Below are 23,292 nucleotides of genomic sequence, written 5' to 3' on the forward strand. Positions count from 1 at the left end.
ACCTCTAGGAAGAGAGCTCCTTGAGGTTTGGGACACTTCTCTTCAATCCTGTATCCCTCATGGCTATGACAGTGCTTCCTATTAAGTAATGCGCTGCCTAACTTTATGACAAGGAGGTTAACAAAATCAGGAAGTCTTTTTATTTTTTTTTGTAATGTTCTGGATACCTTCTTGTAGCACTGACCAAAAAGTGTAAGGCAGTCAAATTTATAAAACCCGCTCTTTGCAAAAGTCAGGAGCTGCATTTCTCTAGTATGTATTTCTCTCTCAAGAAAGATACAGAAGGGCACAATGGGAATATCAGATGCTTTGAAGAGACGTAAACCGCTGACCTTGACTCTGCTTTCCCAGCCTCTGCCTCCTCCTTTGCACAGACAGAGAGGGAAGTAAGGCCTTTCTCCACAGGATGTCAGGGACAAGAGACAAATGAGACATACTTAACGCTAAGCCTGGCACACTAGCTTTCGAAGTTGGTTCCCATTCTCTCACCTAAGGTCTTGAGAAAAATGCTTGCCCTGTAAAAATCTCTTCCTTACATCAGAAGCCTGCGTCATATTTACTTCTCACCTCCAAAACATGAAATGTTTCATATGAATGAATATGGGAAACCAGGGACCAAAAAATTGAGTCATCTGTTATTGCCTCCCTGCTCCCAACCTGTACTGCACCCACTGTCTCTCATGTCTGCTGTGAGGAGGGACAGAGCCCATGATTTTTATGTCTCCCAAACTGCCCACGCCCACTGCAACACATATGCATATACACACGTCCCTAGAAATACCCCCAAACTGGGTAGGTACCTACCGGGGCTGTAATCAACTGGTCTGCCTTGAACATTCACTAGATCCTAATCTGTATTAAATGATAAGCCACATGTGAGGTTTATACATACAGGTCTTAGTTACAAACATGTAGCCAGGTCACAGTACTGTTGTCATCCCTGTGGGATGGATGTTCTTTGGCCGGTCCAGGTTCTTGATGGGTTTCCTAGTGCATGGTAACCCCATTTCTGGGATAGATGCTAACTTTGATCAATTTAGTGAAAGGCTGAAACAGGTGGGCTCTCAGGCCGACCTCAGCTCCTCAGCAGGTGAGCTACAGTACACCTGGGCTCCATGTAGGCCCTGGGTGGCTCACCTGTTGTATGTGACGACCTCAGAGGAATGGGGCTAGTGGTCTCAGTAGGGTGACATACTGCAGTCCCTGAAAGCACACAGCGCCTATTATAAAGTAGTCTTATGTTTTGGGAGACAAAATATTGAATAAGCTTGGATGAGGGCTTCTACCTCCCCCAGTTTGCCTCTGTACTCATAGGGACACTTAGAGGTGGTAGAGATAACCCACACCAACTCTTTTAAATGAGTATCACGTTGCCTGGGACCCGATACCTAGTTACTACTTGGTGACTTTTTTTTTTTTTTAATTTTTAATTATAGTTTACATTCAGTATTATTTTGTATTATTTTCAGGTGTACAGCATAGTGGTTAGAAAAATTATATACTTTGCAAAGTATCCTAGAATGCCTCTGCTTCACTTTTTTTTACCCCTTTATCCATAGTCAACATAAATTATTTCAAAATAAGGGTTTAAAGATGTAAGTTTCATCTTTAAAAGAGCCCATCAGCTCTAGGACAATAGACATGTTCATCTTTTCCATCCACCCCTGCTGCTGCTGTTTTACATCATATATCCCAGGACCTGGTCCTTTTTCGGGCTAGCATATGGCTCAATAAACCCTTTGTTTCAGAACAGTTTTGGCTGCAAAAGTTTTTTTTTTTTTTTTTTTTTTTTGGTTTTTCAATTATAGTTGTCCCATTTTTCCCCCATTTCTCCCCCCTGCGAGCCCACCCCTTCTCCCACAATCATATCCCTCCCCATTGTCCATGTCCATGAGTCATTTATATACATTCCTTGACTAAACCCCTCCCTTACTTATCCCCCTTCTCTCCCTCCCCCCTCCTCCCCATTGACTGCTATTCTGCTCTTTGTTCTATTTAGTTCTTTTGTTTGTGTTGTTCTTTAGTCTCCTGTATTAGGTGATATCATATGGTATTTTTCTTTCTTTGCCTGGCTTATTTCGCTAAGCATAATTCTCTCTAGTTCCATCCATGTTGTTGCAAATGGCAGGAGTTCCTTCTTTCTCTCTGCTACATAGTATTCCATTGTGTAAATGTACCACAGTTTTTTGATCCACTCATCTACAGATGGGCACTTAGGTTGTTTCCAGCACTTAGCTATTGTAAACAGTGCTGCAATGAACATAGAGGTGCATAAGCTCTTTTGAATCGGTGTTTCAAGATTCTTCGGGTATAATCCTAGTAGTGAAATCGCTGGTTCAAAAGGCAGTTCCATTTTTAATCTTTTGAGGTAATTCCATACTGTTCTCCATAGTGGCTGCACCAGTCTGCATTCCCACCAACAGTGCAGTAGGGTTCCCGTTTCTCCACATCCTCGCCAGCACTTGTTTGTTGATTTGTTGATGATGGCCATTCTGACTGGTGTAAAATGGTATCTCATTGTGGTTTTTATTTGCATCTCCCTGATGGCTAATGATGTTGAGCATTTTTTCATGTGTCTATGGACCTTCTATATTTCCTCTTTGGAGAAGTGTTTGTTCAGTTCCTTTGCCCATTTTTTAATTGGGCTATTTGTTTTCTTGATGTTGAGTCGTATTAGCTCTTTATATATTTTGGAAATCAGTCCCCTGTCTGTGATGTCATAGGCAAATATGTTTTCCCATATGGTTGGTTTCCTTTTCATCTTGCTGATGTTTTCTTTTGCTGAGAAGAAACTCTTTAGTTTGATGTAATCCCATTTGTTTATTTTTTTGCTTTATTTCTCTTGCTTTAGGAGATGTATCCGTGAAGAAATTGTTACGTGAGATATCTGAAATTTTCTTGCCTATGTTTTCCTCTAGGACTTTTATGGTGTCACGGCTTACATTTAAGTCTTTGATCCATCTCGAGTTTATTCTTGTGTGTGGTGTAAGTTGGTGGTCTAGTTTCATTTTTTTGCAGGTCCCTATCCAGTTCTCCCAGCACCATTTGTTAAAGAGGCTCTTCTCACTCCATTTTATGTTCCTTCCTCCTTTATCAAAGATTAGTTGACCATTGAGGCCTGGGTTTATTTCTGGACTCTCTATTCTGTTCCACTGATCTATATGTCTGTTCTTATGCCAGTACCAGACTGTTTTGATTACAGTGGCTTTGTAGTATTGTTTGATATCTGGTGTTGTGATTTCTCCTGCTGTGTTCTTCCATCTCAAGATTGCTTTTGCTATTCGGGGTCTTTTATGGTTCCATATGAATTTATGGAGTATTTGTTCCAAGTCTGTGAAATATGTCATTGGTATTTTAATAGGGATTGCATTGAATCTGTAAATTGCTTTTGGTAGTATGGCCATTTTGATGATGTTGATTCTTCCCATCCAAGAACATGTTATTTGCTTCCATTTATTTGTGTCTTCCTTAATTTCTTTCTTCAGTGTTATGTAATTTTCAGAGTACAGGTCTTTTATCTCTTTGGTTAAGTTTACTCCTAGGTACTCTATTCTTGTTGCTATAGTAAATGGTATTTTCTTTTTTGTTTCTGTCTCTGATATTTTATTGTTGGTGTACAGAAATGCCTTAGATTTCTGTATATTTATTTTGTACCCTGCGATTTTGCTAAATTCACTCATTATATCGAGTAGTCTTTTAGTGGAGATTATAGGATTTTCTAGGTATACTATCATGTCATCTGCATATAATGATAGTTTTACTTCTTTTTTTCCCAATTTGGATGCCTTTTTTTTTTTTTTTTTTTTCTTGTTTGATTGCCATGGCTAGGACTTCCAACACTATGTTGAATAGGAGTGGAGAGAGTGGACAACCTTGTCTAGTTCCTGAATTCAGGGGGAATGCTTTTAGATTTTGTCCATTGAGTATGATGTTGGCCTCAGGCTTCTCATATATAGCCTTGATTATGTTAAGGTATGCTCCCTCTATTCCCATTTTGCTGAGTGTTTTCATCATAAATGGGTGTTGTACTTTATCAAATGCTTTTTCTGCATCTATTGATATGATCATGTGATTTTTGTCTTTCATTTTGTTTAGGTGATGTATTATATTTATTGATTTGTGAATATTAAACCATCCTTGCATCCCTGGGATGAATCCCACTTGATCATGATGTATGATCTTTTTGATGTATTGCTGGATCCTGTTTGCCAATATTTTATTGAGGATTTTGGCATCTATGTTCATCAGTGATATTGGCCTGTAGTTTTCTTTCTTTGTTGTGTCTTGACCTGGTTTAGGGATTAGGATAATACTGGCTTCATAGAAAGAGTTTGGGATTTTCCCCTCTTCTTGGTTTTTTCGGAATAGTTTGAGGAGGATAGGAGTTAGTTCTTCCCTAAATGTTTTGTAGAATTCGCCTGTGAAGCCATCCGGTCCAGGGCTTTTGTGTGCAGGGAGATTTTGGATTACTGTTTCAATTTCCTTCTTTGTTATTGGTCTGTTGAGACTTTCCACTTCTTCTTGATTCAGTTTTGGAAGGTTGTATGTTTCTAGAAATTTGTCCATTTGTTCTAGGTTGTCAAATTTCTTGCCATACAGTTGTCTGTAGTAATTTCTAACTATCATTTGTATTTCTGTAGTATCAGTCGTGATTTCTCCTCTTTCATTTCTGATTTTGTTTATTTGGGTCTTCTCTCTTTTTTTCTTGATTAGACTGGCTAGAGGCTTGTCGATTTTGTTTATTTTTTCGAAGAACCAGCTCCTAGTTTTGTTGATCTTTTGGATTGTTTGTTTAGTCTCTATGTCATTTAGTTCTGCTCTGATCTTGATGATTTCATTCCTTCTTCTTGCCCTAGGCTTTGTTTGTTGTTGTTGTTCTAGTTCTTGTAGCTTTATGGTTAGGTTTTTTATTTGAGATTCTTCTAGCCTTTTCAGATATGCCTGTATTGCTATGAACTTCCCTCTCAGGACTGCTTTTGCTGTGTCCCACAGGTTTTGGGCTGTTGTGAGCTCATTATCATTAGTTTCTAGAAATTTCTTGATTTCCTCTTTCATGTCATTGTTAACCCATTCATTATTTAATAGCATGTTATTCATTCTCCATGACTTTGGGTGTCTTTGATTTTTTTCCCTGAGGTTCATTTTTAGTTTCAAGGCATTGTGGTCTGAAAAGATGCTTGATATGATTTCAATTTTTTTGAATTTGTTGAGGCTTGTTTTGTGTCCTATCATGTGGTCTATCTTTGAAAATGTCCCATGTGCATTTGAAAAGAATGTATATTTTGCTTCTTTGGGGTGGAAAGTTCTATATATATCAGTTAAGTCCATGTGGTTTAGTGTGTTGTTCAGTGCCTGTATATCCTTGGTGTTTCTTTGCTTTGATGATCTGTCTATTATTGATAATGGAGTGTTGAAGTCCCCTACTATGAGTGTGTTGTTGTTGATATCCTTCTTGTGGTCTTCTAGTATTTGCTTTATGTATTTGGGTGCTCCTATGTTGGGTGCATATATGTTTATCAATGTTATATCTTCTTGATGGATTGTTCCTTTAAGTATTATGAAAGGTCCTTCCTTGTCTCTTTTTATTGCCCTTGTTTTGAAATCCATTTTGTCTGGTATGAGGACTGCTACTCCGGCTTTTTTTTCCGGTCTGTTTGCTTGAAATATTTTTTTATATCCCTTTACTTTCAGTCTATGTAAATCTTTTGTTTTGAGATGTGTTTCTTGTAGACAGCAAATATGTGGGTCCTGTTTTCTTATCCATTCCGTTACCCTATGTCTTTTAATTGGAGTATTTAATCCATTCACATTTAAGGTTATTATTACGTGTATTTATTCATTTCCCTCTGTACCTCTGTTCCTCTCCTCTTTTTTTTTTTTTTTTTCTTCTCTTTTTTCTTAGAACACTCCCTTTAGCATCTCTTGCAATGCTGGTTTGGTGGCGATGTATTCTTTTAGTCTTCCTTTGTCTGAGAAACTCCTTATTTCACCTTCTATTTTGAATGAGAGCCTTGCTGGGTAGAGTATTCTTGGTTGTAGGCCTTTGTTTTTCATTGCTTGAAATATTTTTGACCATTCCTTTCTGGCTTGTAATGTTTCTGTTGAGAAATCAGTTGATAGCCTTATCAGAGCTCCCTTGTATGTTATTTGCTGTTTTTCTCTTGCTGCTTTTAGGATTCTCTCTTTGTCTTGGAATGTTGCCATTTTAATTATGATGTGCCTTGGAGTGGACTTTTGGGGGTTCCTCTTCATTGGAACTCTCTGTGCTTCCTGAACTTGTATAACTTTTTCTCTCATCAGGTTCGGAAAATTTTCTGTTACTATTTCTCCTATCAGTTTTTCAATTCCGTGCTCCTTTTCTTCTCCCTCTCTAATTCCGATAATCCTGATATTATTTCTTCTCATGCTATCCTGTAATTCCCTAACATCTTGTTCATATTTTTTCAATCTTTTTTCATTTTGCTGTATTGTCTGGGAGTTTTTCTCTACATTATCTTCTAACTCACTAATCAGATCCTCTGCTTCGTTTAGTCTGCTTTTGACTGATTCTACTGTGTTTTTCAGTTCAGAGATTGAATTCTTCATTTCTTCCTGGTTCTTGTTAATAGTTTCTATGTCTTTTTTTATGCTGGTGTAGTTCTCTGCAAGTTCCCTGTAATTTTCTTGGAGTTGCTGGTAACTTCCTTGGAGGTTGTCATAGTTGTTTTTAAGGTTGTCGAGTATATTGAGCTTCTTTACCACCATTGTTTTGAATTCTATGTCTGACATTTGGGCTATGTCTATTTCATCTACCTCTCTTTCTGGGGATTCCTCTTTTCTTTTCATTGAGGGGTTATTTTTGCATCTTACCATGTTGGATTCTTCTTGTTTGTTTTTTGTTTTTTGGGTGAAGGTCTGCTTTGACTTCCCTCCTTTGTGGTGTGAGATTCTTTATGGGAGATCTGGGGGTTTCAGTGGTGCAGTCTCTTTGATCTCCTGAGCCTGATGTTCTTGGTTTACCCTTTATATCGTTTGCTTATGCTGTCTGGTTATATTTCAAATGTTCTTTGGTAGGATCTTCCTTCTGGCTAGTTGATTGAGAGTCACTCTATCCACTTTGTCTTGAGTTCTTTTGTGGAGATGCTGTTAAAAACATAAACATACAGCCCCGGTTGGAGACCCACACCCTCAAAAATATCCCCCACCCTCTATCCCGCTATCGTGAGCCATCGAGCCAGTATTAATATAAATATAAAGAAATTAGAGCTTTTATACTATAAGAAAAATAGATAAGAGTTGTTTTTAGGGAGGAAAAATAAGATTTTTGATAGAGGGGATAATAGATTAATAATAGTTGAGACTATGCAAGCCAGTAGGTAATATTTACATTATATGTTAATAAAAATAGAAGAAAAGGATGTAAGAATGCAGAATGTAGTAAGAAAGTAGGATTGTATTGTATTGGATTTATATGGTAATTATATTGTGTTTATTTAGAGTAAAAGGAGCGCTAAACTAGACACACAAACAAACAACAATTAAAAAGGAAGGATGAAAAGGAAAGATTATATAGAACACATTAGAGATATAGTGGTTTGTTTGTTTTTTCCTCCCTTTTTTGTTTTTTCTATTCTCCTTTTTTCTTTTTTTTCTCTTTCCCTCTCCTCCCCCCCTCCTTCTTTCCCTTTTTTTTTTAAGGAAGGGAGAAAAAGAAAAAAAAAAAGATTGTTTTTACTCAGTTCAGCCTTGGTGTGTCGTCTTCTTTTTCTGCGTCCCCAGCTGGTCTAGTGTGGCGGTTCAGAGGTTCTTGTTCCTTGCAGCAATGGTGTGCGCCTGCGGTGGCCGGCACTGCACGCTCCCTTGCCGCCCACTGGAGCCAGCTGAGGTGTCCTTTTGCGCGAGCCCCTGCACACCCAGTGCGGTCGAGAGCTTGCCCCGCGATTGGCGCCTATTGTTGCCGGGCTGGGGTGTTTTCACGTTCGCTCCGATGTGTCCCCGCGCGAGCGTCCCTGCATGCGCAGGCGGCCTGATAGCTTGCCCCGGCGGCCTGATAGCTTGCCCCACAATTGGCGCCTATTGTCCCCGGGCTGAGGTGTTTTCACGCTCGTGCACCGTGCCCTTAGTCCTGCTGAGCCGAGCTCCAGGAGTTGGTCTCTCTCCTCTTAGGGCGGGGCCCCGGACACTTGTGCACAGTGGAGGTGAGCGTCTCTGTGAGTCGCAACCGCCCACCTTCCCTCACGCGTCTGGGTGGGCACGAACAGAGCCTGAGCTAGTGGTCTGCTTTCCGGCCTTCGGCCCGGCGCCCACTGGAGCTGGCTAGGGGTGTCTGCGCACGGTCTTCTGCGTGTTCAGTGGGCCCTCCCTGTGCCCGTTGGGGCACTGATCTTATGTCCATTGGGGAGTGTCTGAGGGGCGCCTGGACTCACTGCCCCATGCACTTGGGCCAGTGAATGAGGGCACTTCCCTATGCGCACCCCCACGACCCAAGGGTAGGGTTGGGGAGTGGATGAGCACACCACTGCGCCTGCGCTCCTCAAGAACGGCTTACCACCCCCAAACTTTCCACCCCTTTCTGCAGTCCACTAGAGAAAAATATAAAGGAGAATTATGTTCTCACTTGCCCGGCAGCACGCTGTCTCCTGTCCTTCAGTGCCAATGCCACTTGGTCGAGTCCCGTCTCTGCCAACGGGCAGAGACCTGCTCTCCTCCCGACTCCTCTCCGGGGCAGCCTGTGGTCGCCAAAAATCCTTTGTGTACTTCCAGCCGCGGCTTGGGCAGCTGCCCCAGTCAGGAATCCCGTTTCGTCCCCTTTTCCTCCATTATCTTCACTGAACAGGTTGCTCCCAGACGAATTTTCTCTAATCCAGCAGTGCCATGGCTCGACTCCTGCCAGTGTCCAGCTGCTCACTGAGATATTCTGTCTGCAATTAGCCCAAATTGCAGACGGGTCTTGGGAGCCTGAAAGCGCAGCCTCCCCTCACTCCTCCGCCATCTTCCTCCCGTCTTGGTGACTTTTATAACTAATTCAAATTAGCTTTGTCTTAATATATTCTAACAAATTCCATGCCTAAATAGTTCAGGAGTTCTGGAAAATTGAAATGTTTGTGCAGAAATATTTTTTAAATTATATCAATTTGAATTCACTTAAATATGGTCCTACATTGTGAGATATTGAGTTGTGATTTTCATGGTACTTATTTTGTTTTGTCTCTACTTTTCAGAAACAAATAGGAAAACAGATGACCCAGAACAAAAAGAAAAAGGTGAGATTATCAAATAAACAGCCTTTCCAATATACATCCTTAAACAACATGATTTTATTTTCTGTCACTTGCTAAAATAAGTTGCCACTGGATTTATTCTTTCAGTGACTTCGTCAACGAACATGTATCAATATTTACATAAACATTTAGAGCTAAGGCTCTGGAGAGAGATTGTCCGGCTTCTAATCCTAGTTTTGCTGTTCACTCTTTATGTGTCCTTGAGAATTACATAACCTCTGTGCTTCAGTTTCCTCTTCTGTAATATAGGACTAATAATAGTACCAACTTCAGAAACCATAAGGCTATTGTTTCGCAGTAGTAATTAAGTGAAAATGCATGTAAAGTGCTTAAAGCAGTGTCTAGCACAGACAGAGTACCTACATTGGCAACTGTGCTAGACATAAAGGTCCAAAGATTACTATAACACATCATCTGCTTTCAAGGAGCCCCAGATTGTTGGAAAGACATGCAAACAAAGTTACATCCATATAGAAGGGACAACCTCTGCCTTCCAGGAGTTTATTACAAAGGCATTCTAATAACTTCAATAACCCAGTACAATTTTAATTCAACTCCCATAAAGATTCCTAAACTTAGAGTGAGGAGCTATTTTTAAAGTTAAAAAATTGTATGGATGATCACAGAATAGTGGTTGTACTTTTAGTTTCAATGGAATGATAAAATCCTCAGTAATTAAACATTATTACAATTTCAGGGATGCCTTTAATTTGTAGTGATGAAAGAAAGCAGTGTCCACATTGAAAAGATACAGGACATATAATGTATAAGATCAAGCCTGCTCAGTGTGTAAATAACACTTTAATGAGCACTAAGTTTGTAGCACTTAGGCTGGGATCTAGGCATCTAGCTCGTGTATATTTTTTTCTGACTGGTTGTTTTCAACTTTTTATCAAAGTTATGTAAAGATATAGTTTTAAAAGTTACGCCTTAAAAGCAGGAGTGGTCTTCACCACTACTCTCTGTGCAAGAGTCCCATTCCCGACTTTCTTTTAGCTGTATCTTCTAGTACTTACCTACACACGTCTAAGTAGCTTGTTTCTGCATTTTCTCATCACTGTTGGGAACCGTCGGTTCACTTTTGTGTACAGGTGCCCTCCATGCTGTGCTGCCTCCCCAAACCCCAATCTTCTGGTATATGCAGGACATATTCTGTTAGAGAGTGATAAGCACTAGGGGATAAAAACAAGGCAGGGAGGATGGTATCCGCAGCTTTGATAGAACTCGTCACTTCTGCTACTCCAGACGCTCCCTTCACTTGGCCTGCTGGATACCACATGCTCTTGACTTTTCTCTGACTCTGAACTCTGCTTTTTCTCAGCCTCTCTGGTTGGGTCCTCCTTGACCACCGAACGTTGGAGTGCCCCAGGACTCAGTCCTCACAGAGTTTCTATCTACACACCCTCTCAATGACCTCAACTAATCTCATGCTTTAAATATCTCAGTCTGTCAAAGATTTCTACATTTACCTGCAGCTTGGGTCTCTTTCCTGAACTCCAGACTGGAATATCTAGCTATCTACCTGACATCCACCTGACGTCCACCTGACCACCTCAGTTGGATGTCTGATCATCACCTGAGACCTCCGTGTAAAACTGAACTCCTGATCCCCTTCAACACACTCCTCCCACGAATCTTCTCTTTCATGCCTCCCTGTCTTTCCATCAGCAAATTCTTTCAGGTCTCTCCAGAAGATATCCAGAATCCAGCTACTGTGTGCCAGCTCCACCCACTGTCACTCAGGTTCCAGCCACCACCTTCTCTTGTCTGGATTATTTCAGTGGCCTCTTAACTGGTCTTCCCACTTCCACCTTCATCTCTATAGTCCTCCGTGCTGTAGCCACATTAATACTTTGAAATAACTAAGTTGTATGATGTGGCTCTGATGCCTCCAGCATCTTCATATCTTCCTCAGAGTAAAAACAAAGTTCTTTGCAATGGTTTAAAAGGCTTCACACAGTCTGTCCTCTTCCTTTTCTATGGTTTCCTCCCCAACCTCCTGCCCTTGGGTTCTCTCCTTTGCTGACTCTACGGCAGCTACAGTGGCTTCCCTGCCAGGTCCACACAGGACTCGGAGCCTTTGCACTGACCATTCGTTCCAGCCCAAATGTTTCACCCTGGATACCCACCCAGCTTGCGGCTTTAATTTTTGCCCACCTGTTGCCCTGTCAGGAAGCCTCCCTACTCATCCTATTTCAGATTGCAACCCCCTTACACCCTTTTCTATTTCCTTGCTTTGTGTTCTCCATAGCAGTTACCACCATGTGATTGTATTTGATAGTTTAATTTTTTACTGTTTATTTTCTGGATTTTCCACTGGAATCAAGTTTCTGTGAAAACACATTTTTGTCTGTTTTGCTCACTGTTGTGTTTCCTGTGCCTGGCATATAGTAGAGACTCAGTAAATATTTGTTGAATGAATTTCTGATATTTCTTAATTCCTAAGAATTAATATGAACAGACATTAAAGGCTCTATAAAACCCAAACTATTAAGAGTAAAAACCAGATCCAGATAGTACCCCTAGGATGGAAAGCTATGAGAGACCCAATACTAGGAAAGCTATGGGAGACCCGAAACTTCGGTGACATTGGGGCAAGAAGACGCTGCTGTTGTCATCTATAAAGAAAACAGTGATTATGTCATCTCTTCTGTGATTTAATGTGTCTAAGCTCAGTGGACGCATGAAATCATCAGACTTATCTCTTTGGAGCACAGAACTAACAAGGAAAAGAAAACCTGTATTTAAAAACACCTTAACCTTCAGGTTTGGTTTCTTTTTTCTTTTCTTTTCTTTTTTTTTTTTTTTTTGTCTAGAACTGAGGATACTGATTCTTACACCTCATAGGGTATACTTCATTGCGGAAAGATAGGATACAATTAATATCTAAAAATAATATATGCAGTCTGCTACTATTGCCATTATCCTCACATCAGTCTGCTAATATTATTATCCAAATAGCTGGACTTGTGATTGCTTTTTATTAGTAATTAAATAGGTTGATTTGGGGATCTAACATAGATATGCCAATTTTTAATTTTTGTTAAAACAGGACTTCTAAAAGATTCACATGTACCATCATAATCAATTATAAAAGCAAAAGACAATTTAAGAATAAAAGACATTTTTTGAAATTGAATAAATGTATCTTTACCAAAGGCTCACTAAAATAACCCCCATCACTCAGTTTGCCTTGCACCAATAAACATTTCCTCACACGGCTTCAAGGCAGAGATCCTTGATGTTGTAACCTGAGACTGCTCTTGGGAACCACATTTACGCAGGTCTTACTCTGTAATCCCAGAAACCATCCCAGTGTATAAAGGGACATAAAACAAATCCTCATCGTCCCTTTCTTCTCGTTTTCCTGTCCTACATTGATTAGGGAAATAAACACTTTTCAGGAAAATCCTTGTTTTCTTAACAGCCCCAGTTTTTACCCTTCTCCCATTATGTCCTCAGGAATTGAGTAATATATCCAATTCTGACCTTCCCAACAAATCCCCATGTTCCTGTTATAGTTGAATTCAGTTACATATAATTTCTTGCAACCACAAAGTTCATTGGCTTAAATAAGATAGTTTATTTCTTACCCACATAAATAACCCAGGACCAGTTTAGAGGCTTGTCAGGGGCGCAGCCCCTCCCTTGCCATTCTGACATTCTTAGTTTATAACCTCCTGTTCCAAAAGGGTTGTTCACACACCAGTCATTATAGCCACATCCAGATAACAGGAAGGCTTCTTAGAACTATGTTTCACTGACAGAATTTTGTTAAAGCTAAAATTCAGGGTTCTGGTTCTGAAGAAGGGATATCAAATGTTGAGAGGAAGCAGCTATCTTCATTCTTAAGCACAGTGTATTTTACGCCTTGTAAATAAGATATACTCTACCATCATATTTTAGGAGAACGGCTATGTTCTATGCTAAAAAGTTTGGTAGGTCATCAGAATATATTTATTAAAAAACTATCAATTTCTCATCATTCAAAAATTGCTGACTTGTTTATCCACTTAAATATTTGCATGCCTGCTGCATGCCAGGCCCTGGGCACGTGGACACAGATAAGAGAAAGACAATTAGGTTCCTGCCTCCCGGTGCTTGCATTTCTCTAGAGGGTCCTGCAACACACACAGACTGAGCTAGTGGCTAGTGACCATGCTGCTCTGGAGGAAACAAAGCAGCAGGGTGCTGGAGGGAGGGGGAGGTACGGGAAGGTCTCTGAGGAGGACAGTGATGCGATTGATCGAGGTGGCTCTGTGAATGCTCAGCTAAGAGCGTGTGAGCAGAGGACAGTCTGCGCAAAGGCTCCGAGGTGGGCACCCTGAATAAGCCCAAGAGTATGTGCGATGCAGTCGGAGAAGAAGTCAGGGACCATGGCAGGGAGTCTGGACATTTCCTGCAGTGGAATGCCATTCCCAGCCCATGCAAGTGTCCTTGCAGATTGGGTCTTTCTCATTCGCACACTGACTGGCTTGCTTCTGGTGGATTTGTGGGTGTCATTCCCTGCAGGTGGCAAACACATGCAAACCCTGTCCTAGACTGCCGCTCTCAGCCTTACTGTGAGGCTCGAGGCTGCTGCATTTCATCCTGGGAGCCAGGTCTCCCACTGCACTGCCAGCGTGCTCTGCACAGCTTTCCCTCCGGGGGTTCTGATCCTAAAGGGAGTTTTCCAGTGCTGTGCAGCTGGGCTCCCTTGGCTACTTCTTCATGGAAACAGTGGTGAGAATCAGTGCAGCAGCTTCTCGTGATTGGGTCATCACTCTCCATCATGAAAACTGGCAGTCCATGTCGGTACCAACCAAAAGATGTTTGCAACTAAAGTATTTTATTGAGTGTGAAATGCAGGAATAAATGTTACTACAGACTCTGAAAAGCCTATTTGAGCAAATTGCCGGCTTTGGGAATTCCATTTATTTTTTTACTCAGATTTATTTGATGCTATTAACAAGGACGAGGAAAGGGGAAATATTTTATTTTTGGAATATGTAGTGAAAAAATAGAATGTGTTTTGTCAATTATACCTCAGTTTAAAAAAGAGAATGTATTTTAATAGTCAGATTTTAATTTTATAATATAGAAATGAAGATTTTAATGGTAATTATAAATTTGTCTCAGCATAAATTATTAGGTTGCCTAATTTTCTCCTTGTGTTCTCTTCCCTCACTCACACTGAGGAAATATTGATGAGAGTGGGAAGATTTTGTTTTTACTTAGAATTAATAATTATATGATCCTTTTCTTTTAGAGAATTAGATTTAATTTATTTTGATAGAGTCACGGGTCTGGGACAGGGTTTATCCCCAAATAGGCCCTCATTTGGAGATTTCAGATTCTTAAGTTGAATCAGATTTTAGAAAAAATTGCTATATCAGTTTCTCCCCACTGGATGTCATCTTTTCCCACGTATTCTCTAGTTCATAAGCATAAAACATGAGTGTGTACTACAAAGCAATGCAATTCAAAAATGGATCATTAGATGTCGCAACCAAACAATTATTTTTATTTATTCATTCACTCAGTAACATACTGGAGACCACCTTTGTGCCAGGCTCTGTTTTAGACACTGGGGTCAAAATAGTAAAAACAAAGCCCCAGATCCCATGGTACTTACGTTTGTGTCTGTGTGTGTTTAGATGTATGATTAGAATAGGCAGAATATAAAAGGCAGTAAAAACTGTGAGGAGGAATAGAAAAGTGGGAAAAGAGTACAGAGAATGGCAGTGGGCAGCGGTGTTGCTCTATATAGATAGGCCTTGTGGACAGCGACATTTGAAGATGCAAGGCCGTTGTGAGCTGTGCAGCCAGCCGAGAGAAGAGAGTTCCTTGATCCACTAGGACGTGCAAAGTCCCTCAAGTGAGATGTGCTTAGCGTGGGTGAGGAGTAGCGAGGAGTGTGGAGAAGATAGGGGAGTGTGTGAGATCACGGGGTTTGCAAGGTTTGAGTCACAAAGGCCTTTGAAGAAGGGCTTCATATATTGAGTGAGACTGGAAGGCACTGGGAGAGTCTGAGCTGAAGAATAATATGATCTGCCCTATGTTTTAAAAGGCTGGTTCTAGCTCTGGGGGTGCAATGTTGGAACCCAGGAGACCACTTAGAAGACATCTGCAATAGCCCGGGGAGAGAGGATGGCAGCCAGGTTTAGGGTGTGGGGTGGAGGTGGTTGGTGGTGCTTAGATCTGCATATGTTCACAGGTAAAGTCAGTAGGATCTGCTAATGGGTAGGATATGGGGTAGGAGAGAGAGGAATCAAAATAGTTCTGTGCTACTTAAAAAGTGAACATAAAAATATGCAATACATTACTGATTTCATGTATATAAAACGTCAGTATTTGAGGATTTGTGAGCCTTTAAAATTTTTGAGCAACAGAATACTCATGTCTAAAGAAAGGAAATGTGTTCTGGCTTGTGTGTACATCAGTGTGTGTGTGTGTGTGTGTGTGTGTGTGTGTGTGTGTGTGTGTGTGTGTTAGGGCCAGGACTTTTCCTGAAATTTTCTTTTAATTTAGACTAATATTGAATATTCCATCATATTTTTTCTTACAAATGGGGACATGCTTAAACAGTATATTTGGGCGAATGTCTTTAAGAAGGCATTTAAAGATTTCCTGGTTAATATTTGTATCTGTATTCTTTCTTAACAAAACACCTCATGGCACCAGAAAACAAGTCTCATTTAACACTGTAAATTTTTACCAGAAATCACATTTGTAATGCAATTTAAAGAAAAGGCTGAGATGGCTATGTTATAGCCAGTAAATCATCTTGGTGCAACTGGTATCTCATGGGAATACTTCTCAGTTTTCTGTGATCAAGAGGAAAATAGAGATAGAAACAATAATGAAACCTAATGAAAAAGTTTTTTCATTAAAATTTTTTTTTCTATGACATTTTTTCTGGGGATTTTTACAACCACATATAACATATTTGAGGAAAAATTGAGATTATGCTTGAAGACTTAGAACTTGACTCCTTAGTACAGCACATAAAGCATGTTGTGATCTGGCTGCAGTTTGTGGCTTCCCTCCATCCAAAAGGCTCTTCCTGGCATCCCACTTCACATTCTCCTGGCAAATCCCTGTTACTTAGAACTGAGCCTTGAGCTGAGCTCTGCTAGGAACCGGGCCCTGACTCTATCCCATCACTCGACCAGAAGATGTGCTTTTCCTCTACAGTCCCAAGACACTCTGTGCTTATAGGTTTTTAGCACATATTTTGAGTTTTCTCCTTAATTTTTAGGCAACAAACTTCTTAAGGGTGGGAACATGACTCCCCCACACCCACCCCCAGTATAAGTCAAGGTTCTCCAGAGAAACAGAACCTACATGGTGTGTGTGTGTGTGTCTAGAAAGAGAAAGGGAAGTAGAAAGAGACAGAGAAAGACAGAGGCACAGAGATTTATATTAAAGAATTGGCTCATGTGGTTATAGAGGCTAGTAAGTCCAAAGTCTGCAGAGTAGGCAGGCGGGCTGGAGGCCCCGGGAAGAGCTGATATTGAAGCTTGAGGCCAAAGGCAATTTAGAGACAAAATTCCTTCTTCCTTATGGGAGGAGGGGGTAGTCCTTTTCTTTAGGCCTTTAACTGATTGGATGTGGCCCACCTACACTACGGAGGAAAATCTGCTTTTTTCAAAGTCTAGGGACTAAATGTTAATCTCACTTAAAAATACCTTCACAACACCCAGACGTGTTTGACCAAATATCTGGGTGCCATGACCTAGCTAGTTGATACATAAAATTAATAATCATCACATCCCTCCAGTGGCACTTAATCATAACGTAATAGGAGCTGAATAAATAGTTGTAGTATGAAAAAAAAATGTGAAATCTCTTTTCCTTCACTTGTATCTTCACCTGATGGTGATAATATGAGATGCAATTGGTAGGCAGGTAGACTTTATAAAAAGAAATATCATAGTATGAATGGACTTTAAGTGTCACCAATGTACTACATTTCAAGTTATTTTCACATATGTTCTCATTTAATCCTTAACAACAACAAAAAAAAATCTTGTGAATTATGTACTTTTTAGCCATTATTTCTTCACATAATTTTTCTTCTTTCTCTCTACTACTTCTGATACTCCAGTTAATTGTTGGACTGCATGATATTATTCCACAGATTTCTGAAAATTCATTTTTTTCATTCCTTTCGATTGCATAATTTCTGTTGCTCTATCTTCAAATTCAGTGTTTTTTTTTTCCATTTCATATCTGCCATTGAGCCCAGCTAGTAAAACTTTCATTCCAGTTAGTTATTTTCAGCTATAGATTTTCAGTTGCTTTTTTATAGTATCTGTCTTATTGTTGAGATTCAATATCTGTTCATTCTTCAGTATGATGTTTTTCTCTTAATTATTTGCACCAATTTATAATCACTGATTTGCAGTGTACATTGGCACACTCAGAGGCCATTGATATTGACTATTTTTGTACTGAGTGTGGGTCAGCATGTTCCTATTATTTGCATGTCTAGTAATTTTTGGTCAAAAGCTGAATTGTATATATAATTTGTTGTAGCAACTCTGAAATTTGTTTTGTTTTGTTTCTGAGGATTATTATTGTCTAGACGATTCACTTGCCTGACTCAAACTGAAAAATTTTTGCCTCTGCAGTGTGAAGTACAATTGCCTCTGCTCAGGTTGGTTGGCTTCCAACTGCTGTTTGGTTCTGTCTTTTCTCAATTCTGACTCTGGTGCCTGCATAGTTCAATGGTCTGCTATAGATTTCGGCAGAATTCCCACTCAGATTTTGGGGCTTGCTTCTGGGACTTCCCATCTAAAATTTTGGTTGTTCTGCCTTCCTCAAATTCTGCTGTCTTAACACCTCAAGCCAATATTTGTTGTTACCCAAACTGTGTATGTATTGAACTTACAAATTTCACTACATGCAGTTCTGATTTTCAAAGGTATGTTTCTATAGTAGTTAGCCTCTGAGAAGGCCGCAGTGATTCTTGCCTTCTAGCATTCATGCCTTTGTGTAGTACTCTCTCCACTGAATGGGGCTGACCTATGTCACCAGTATGCCATTACAGAAATGACAGGATGTGACTTCAAGGTTATGTTATAAAAGATGTTGCAGCTTCTATCTTGCTTGCTTTTGGTAGACACGCTTTATGGAAACTACCTGCCATGTCATGAGTACACAGGCAGCTCTTTGGACAGTTCTGTGTAGCAAGGAACTTGTATAAGATGACAAATGTTTATGGTTGTTGTAAGCTACTAAGTTGGGGGTAGTTTGTTTTGTGTTCATATACAGTTGACTCTTGAACAACGTGGGGGTTAGTGGCACCAACTCCCCTGCACAGTTGAAGATTTACATTTAACTTTTGACTTCCCAAACACTTAGTTGTGCTTTGGCATCTTCAGGGGATTGGTTCTAAGATCCTCGTGGAGACCAAAATCCACAGATGCTCAAGTTCCCTATATTAAATGGCATCGTCGGCAGCCGTCCGTCTCGAGAGACGATGGTGTAGCTTCTCAAGAGTCTATCTGCACCGCCGACAATGGCTGTGCAGTCCGACTCGGGAGTGACATCGTATCTGTCTCCTCCCGTGTTGAATCGACATCTTGCGATGACGTTGAAGCTACAGAGCCTGGGCAGGGTGATATGGAGGGTCTGCTGTTGCCCATGCAGCAGACCCCCCCTCTCTTCGCAGCTGAAGGGTCCAAGGGAAAGACGGAGTCAATACAGCTTGGCTTCAGGTGCCCCGCAGGAGTTGCCGGTGTTGACTACAACGTCAAACCGCCTTAGGGACTCCGGCTCCGGATTTTCTGTCGGGGTTTACTCCCTTAGCCTTTCCCCTGAAGAGGTATGCCGCAAGGCAGCGGAGGTTTTTTGGAGTCAGAGTTTTCCTTCTCTGATGTACCCTGACTGGAAGATCGAACCAGCGACACTTAGCTCGCAGGCCGACGCTCAATCCACTGAGCTAAACCAGCCAGGGCCATTAAATGGCATAGAACAATGCATATAGTCGGTCCTCTGCAGCCACAAACTCCCAACTGTGGATTAAAAACAGTACAAGAATTTATTTTAAAACTCCATGTATAAAGTGGACCTGTGATGTTCAAGGGTCAACTGTATAACCAATCCATGCTCCTGGAGTTTCTGCCTGCTTTTTCACCAGTCTCCTGGGGCCTTCCCCATAAGGATAGAAAGTTATTAGCCAGCCAGGGATTTGGGCGGAGTTTACTCTTAAGGTTTTGTATCTCAGCCCTTCTGTGGCTTTTCTGCTTCCAAAATGTCCCCTTTAAATTTCCATTTGCTTTGTTGCTCTAAGTGCTGTCATCTGGCCTTTTCAGTGGGGAAGGACACAGTTTTCACTGCCTGACTCTGGTGTTTGGGGAGCACAGCCATATGAGAAAACCCAGACTCACCATTCTTTTTTTTTTTTTTGTCTTCACCTGAGGACTTGTTTTTCATTATTGATACTAGAGAGGAAGGGAGAGAGAGAGATGTGAGAGAGAAACATCAATCAGTTGCCTCCCCTACAAACCCCAATCAGGGATTAAACCCATATCCTAGGTACATGCCCTGATTGGAAATTGAAACTCAATTTTTTGGTGTATAGGACGATGCTCTAATCAACTGAGCCACCCAACCAGGGCCAAGGTCACCATTCTTATCCACTGTAGAGACAAAACAGTCTCTCAAGAGTAAATGCTTCTATTTATAAGTCTTTTTGGTTTTCAGTGATTTCATTTATATTACTGATGCTAATCTCTTGGTTTTTATACTGCAAAAATATTTTTCCAGTTGGTTCTTTATGTACAAACTTCATGTGTAATGCCTCACAGATACATGATTATTGGGATAAGTGATTTTTGAATGAACACAGAGAGAATGGTATTCTCTGGTCTGTTATGGAACTTAGAACAAGCCCAACAGTATCTGTGGTTTCATATATTTTTCTATTATAAAATAATCCATGTGCACAAAAACAGTGAACGACTTTGATTCAGATGGCTTGGGAGCTTGGGAAGTGTGAAACATCCTTCTCTCATTTATTTATCTTATTGGGATAACAACTGTAGCATCTGGCTGTGAAGACACCTGTCACCAAGCTTCAGTTACTTCATTGCTGTGGATCATTTCCATTGATGCACATGAGTTCAGTCAAGTTATCACTGCCTTGAACTTAATCATTTTATGGTCAACATATGTAGGTCTTCTGTCTTTTAGCTGCCCACTGGAGGTGCCTTGGTTCAATATTATAGGCAGTCCCTAAAACACTATATATTCCTCATTATTAGCACCAAGAGTCCACTTAGGTGTAGTACATGCTGGTGGGTCAGTTCAGTCTACACAGTATACCTTTGTAATTGCCTCATATTGCAGAAGAGCAATGTAGCAATAGCACACTTAAACCAACTCAAGGAAAAGCTTTGAAAAAAGTACTCTCCCTCCCACCCTTGCAGCTGTGAAAAGAGGTTATGAGATAACTGCTGTTACAGATTTATTATAGTCATTACATTCAACAGCTACAGTAGTTTTAGTGGTTCCTAAAATATACCAGCAGTTATTGTCTGATTACTTCTACAGATAAGTTAATTATAGGATATTTCTGACTCTTATACAAGTCTGATTTAGAGAGAAGTTTAATTACAGCAATTTTCGTGATTTAAATAAGCTCAGCATATATTACCAGTCTCAGCAAGTGTAGTAGTTTTTAGCTGTGTTGAGATACACATTTTCTTTATTTTTATTTTTTCATTTCATGATCTTAACCATAATGTAGTACAAGTAATAATTCAGGACACCTGTTTCCACCAGAGTGACTACCCGGTCAAACACACCACAGGACAATAATAGCAAATTCTTTGCTGTCATTAAAATCCCATTCTAATGCTTCCCATTGAGCACTCAACATTTTACAAAGCTAATTTCTGTAATGATTGTAACAACATGAGCACGGTGGTAAAATAGGTTTCTTGTAGGGAAGAAAGTGATATAGTGTGTTTTAAAATTATTGTTAGAATCTAAAATTTTTTTTAATTTATGGGAAATATGACCCTGTCTTCTAATCAGAATAATCCACTTTACTATGTATTAACACATTACTTATATACCAAAGCAAATTAAAGATTAACATATTAGCCACATATGCTCAAGCTTGCTTAAAATTAAGCTTTCAGAAATGTGAGCCATAAAAAGATAGTGCTATCATAGTTAAGTATATTCATTTATTTAAACAAGACTTCAAATTGGAGAGCACATTAGTTTGAAAAACACATTACTGAGAATTACCTCAATTTGATTACAGAGTGCTTCCCCATAGCATTTTTTGTGTGTTTCTGATATGATAATAGATTGTTGTGGCACTTACAGCAGTAATTCTTGCTGTCTGTTTATATGTTTTTTACTTAAACATCGGGTATTTGTTGACAATAGAAAGTACTAGTAATAGTGAAAATAAATCAAATCCTCTGTTTCAGTTTGGGTGAGTTTCTTACATTCTGCTCAGGAAGCCAGTCAACCACTTATCCCTGACTCCATGGACTATCAGCCATGCTTTTCTCCTTCGCTAGAGTGCTTCCTTCTTCTTCACCCACTCAGATCCTGCAGTCCTTTGCTGGTACTGAGCCTGGTCAGCAGTGGCAGAGAGCAGGCTGGGAGCAGCTAGAGCCTGAGGTGCACAGACCCTCAAGGATGGGACAGGAAATTAGGCACAAGCAGTAGCGGGGATCTAGGAGGCCATACAGCAGGCAACAGGAAATTATCTCAAAAATGGGGAGAAGCCACAATCACGGATTCAGGAACAGCCACCAGGGAAAGCTGGGAGCAGGAGGACAGTTGCAGACAGAAGCGCTTCCACAGAGAGGAGCGGCGCTGCCTTCCCTGGAGGCGCTGGCAGACTCTGCCACATCGCTGGCTCTTTCATGATGACAGCGCTTAGGAGCTGGTCCCGCTGACAGCACACAACATGAGGTCAGTTCAGCGCTATCAGCAACGCTCATGGCGTGTTAGATGCCTTAATGTTTTTATTTGACTTTACATTTTCCTTTTTGCCTGCCCTCTAGAACATATGGAGCTAATCTATGGATAATTATAACTGCTGTTGAAATCTTTGACGCACCCAAATACAACTAGATTCCAGTTAGGCACCAGGGTATGATACAGCGTTTTGTCTCCATATCAGAATCACTTGTAGGGTGTTTTGGGAAATGGCCTGGGTCCCACCTCCACCAATTCTGATTTCATAGTTCAGGGGCTCAGTAACTCTAAGGCGCAGTCACTGCTGAGAAGTGCTAGGTGAGGTGTGCTGCTCACTTGGCCAATCTGGTCTGTGTACCAGGATCATCTTAACTAAAAATTTATCACTGGGTCCACCTACTTCAGGTATCATCCCTTAATATTTGAATTCTATTTGAAGGAAATGTTTAACTTAATTAAATATAAAAGAGTATTTGAGAAGAGCTGCAGCTACAAGGTCTGTCCTGAAGCAGTCCAACCATTGTTAGTATAACAAGAATGATTTGCAGGACAAGGGAACCTGGCAGCCAAGGAGAGTGGACTGGAATGTGCTTGTGTGAACAATGACAACTTCACTGTACTAGTCAGTGGGGGTAGTAGGCACCATTGAGTGAGCATGTGTACTGTGTGGCTGTCGCATTCAAAATGACTGAGCGAGTAAAGCAGTGAATCTACATCAAATTTTGCATTAAGCTTGAACATTCCTCCACAAAAACTATTCAGATGATCAGAAGGCCACAGCTATGGGCAACTGGTGATTGGCAGCTTCATCCCAACAACACACCTGCTCATGCATCACGTCTCGTGCAGTTTTTTGGCAAAACATCAAATCACCCAGGTGACTCAGCCTGCCCGGCTTTTCCCACAACTAAAATCACCTTTGAAAGGAAAGAGATTTCAGACCATCAACGAGATTCAGGAAAATATGACAGAAGAACTGATGGTGATTGTGAGAACTGTGTGAGACCCCAAGGTGTCTACTTTAAAGGGGACTGATGCATCATTATCCTATGTACAGTGTTTATTGTATATTGTATCTTCTTCGATTAATGTCTCTATT

The 23,292-nt window shown here is 40.5% G+C and overlaps 1 protein-coding gene across 7 annotated transcripts in view; it reads left to right on the forward strand.

Annotated features, from left to right (window-relative positions):
• ASPH (aspartate beta-hydroxylase) overlaps window positions 1-23,292 on the forward strand; it is a 217,355-nt gene that overhangs the window by 90,236 nt on the left and 103,827 nt on the right. For all 7 annotated transcript variants that reach the window (XM_090283644.1, XM_090283646.1, XM_090283642.1 and 4 more), the window contains one exon: window positions 9,201-9,242. In XM_090283644.1, the coding sequence (XP_090139770.1) occupies window positions 9,201-9,242 (42 nt within the window). The remainder of the gene's footprint in view (window positions 1-9,200; window positions 9,243-23,292) is intronic.

Source organism: Furipterus horrens, unplaced genomic scaffold, assembly GCF_987537825.1.
Source record: "Furipterus horrens unplaced genomic scaffold, mFurHor1.1.pri manual_scaffold_7, whole genome shotgun sequence".
Classification (NCBI taxonomy): domain Eukaryota; kingdom Metazoa; phylum Chordata; class Mammalia; order Chiroptera; family Furipteridae; genus Furipterus; species Furipterus horrens.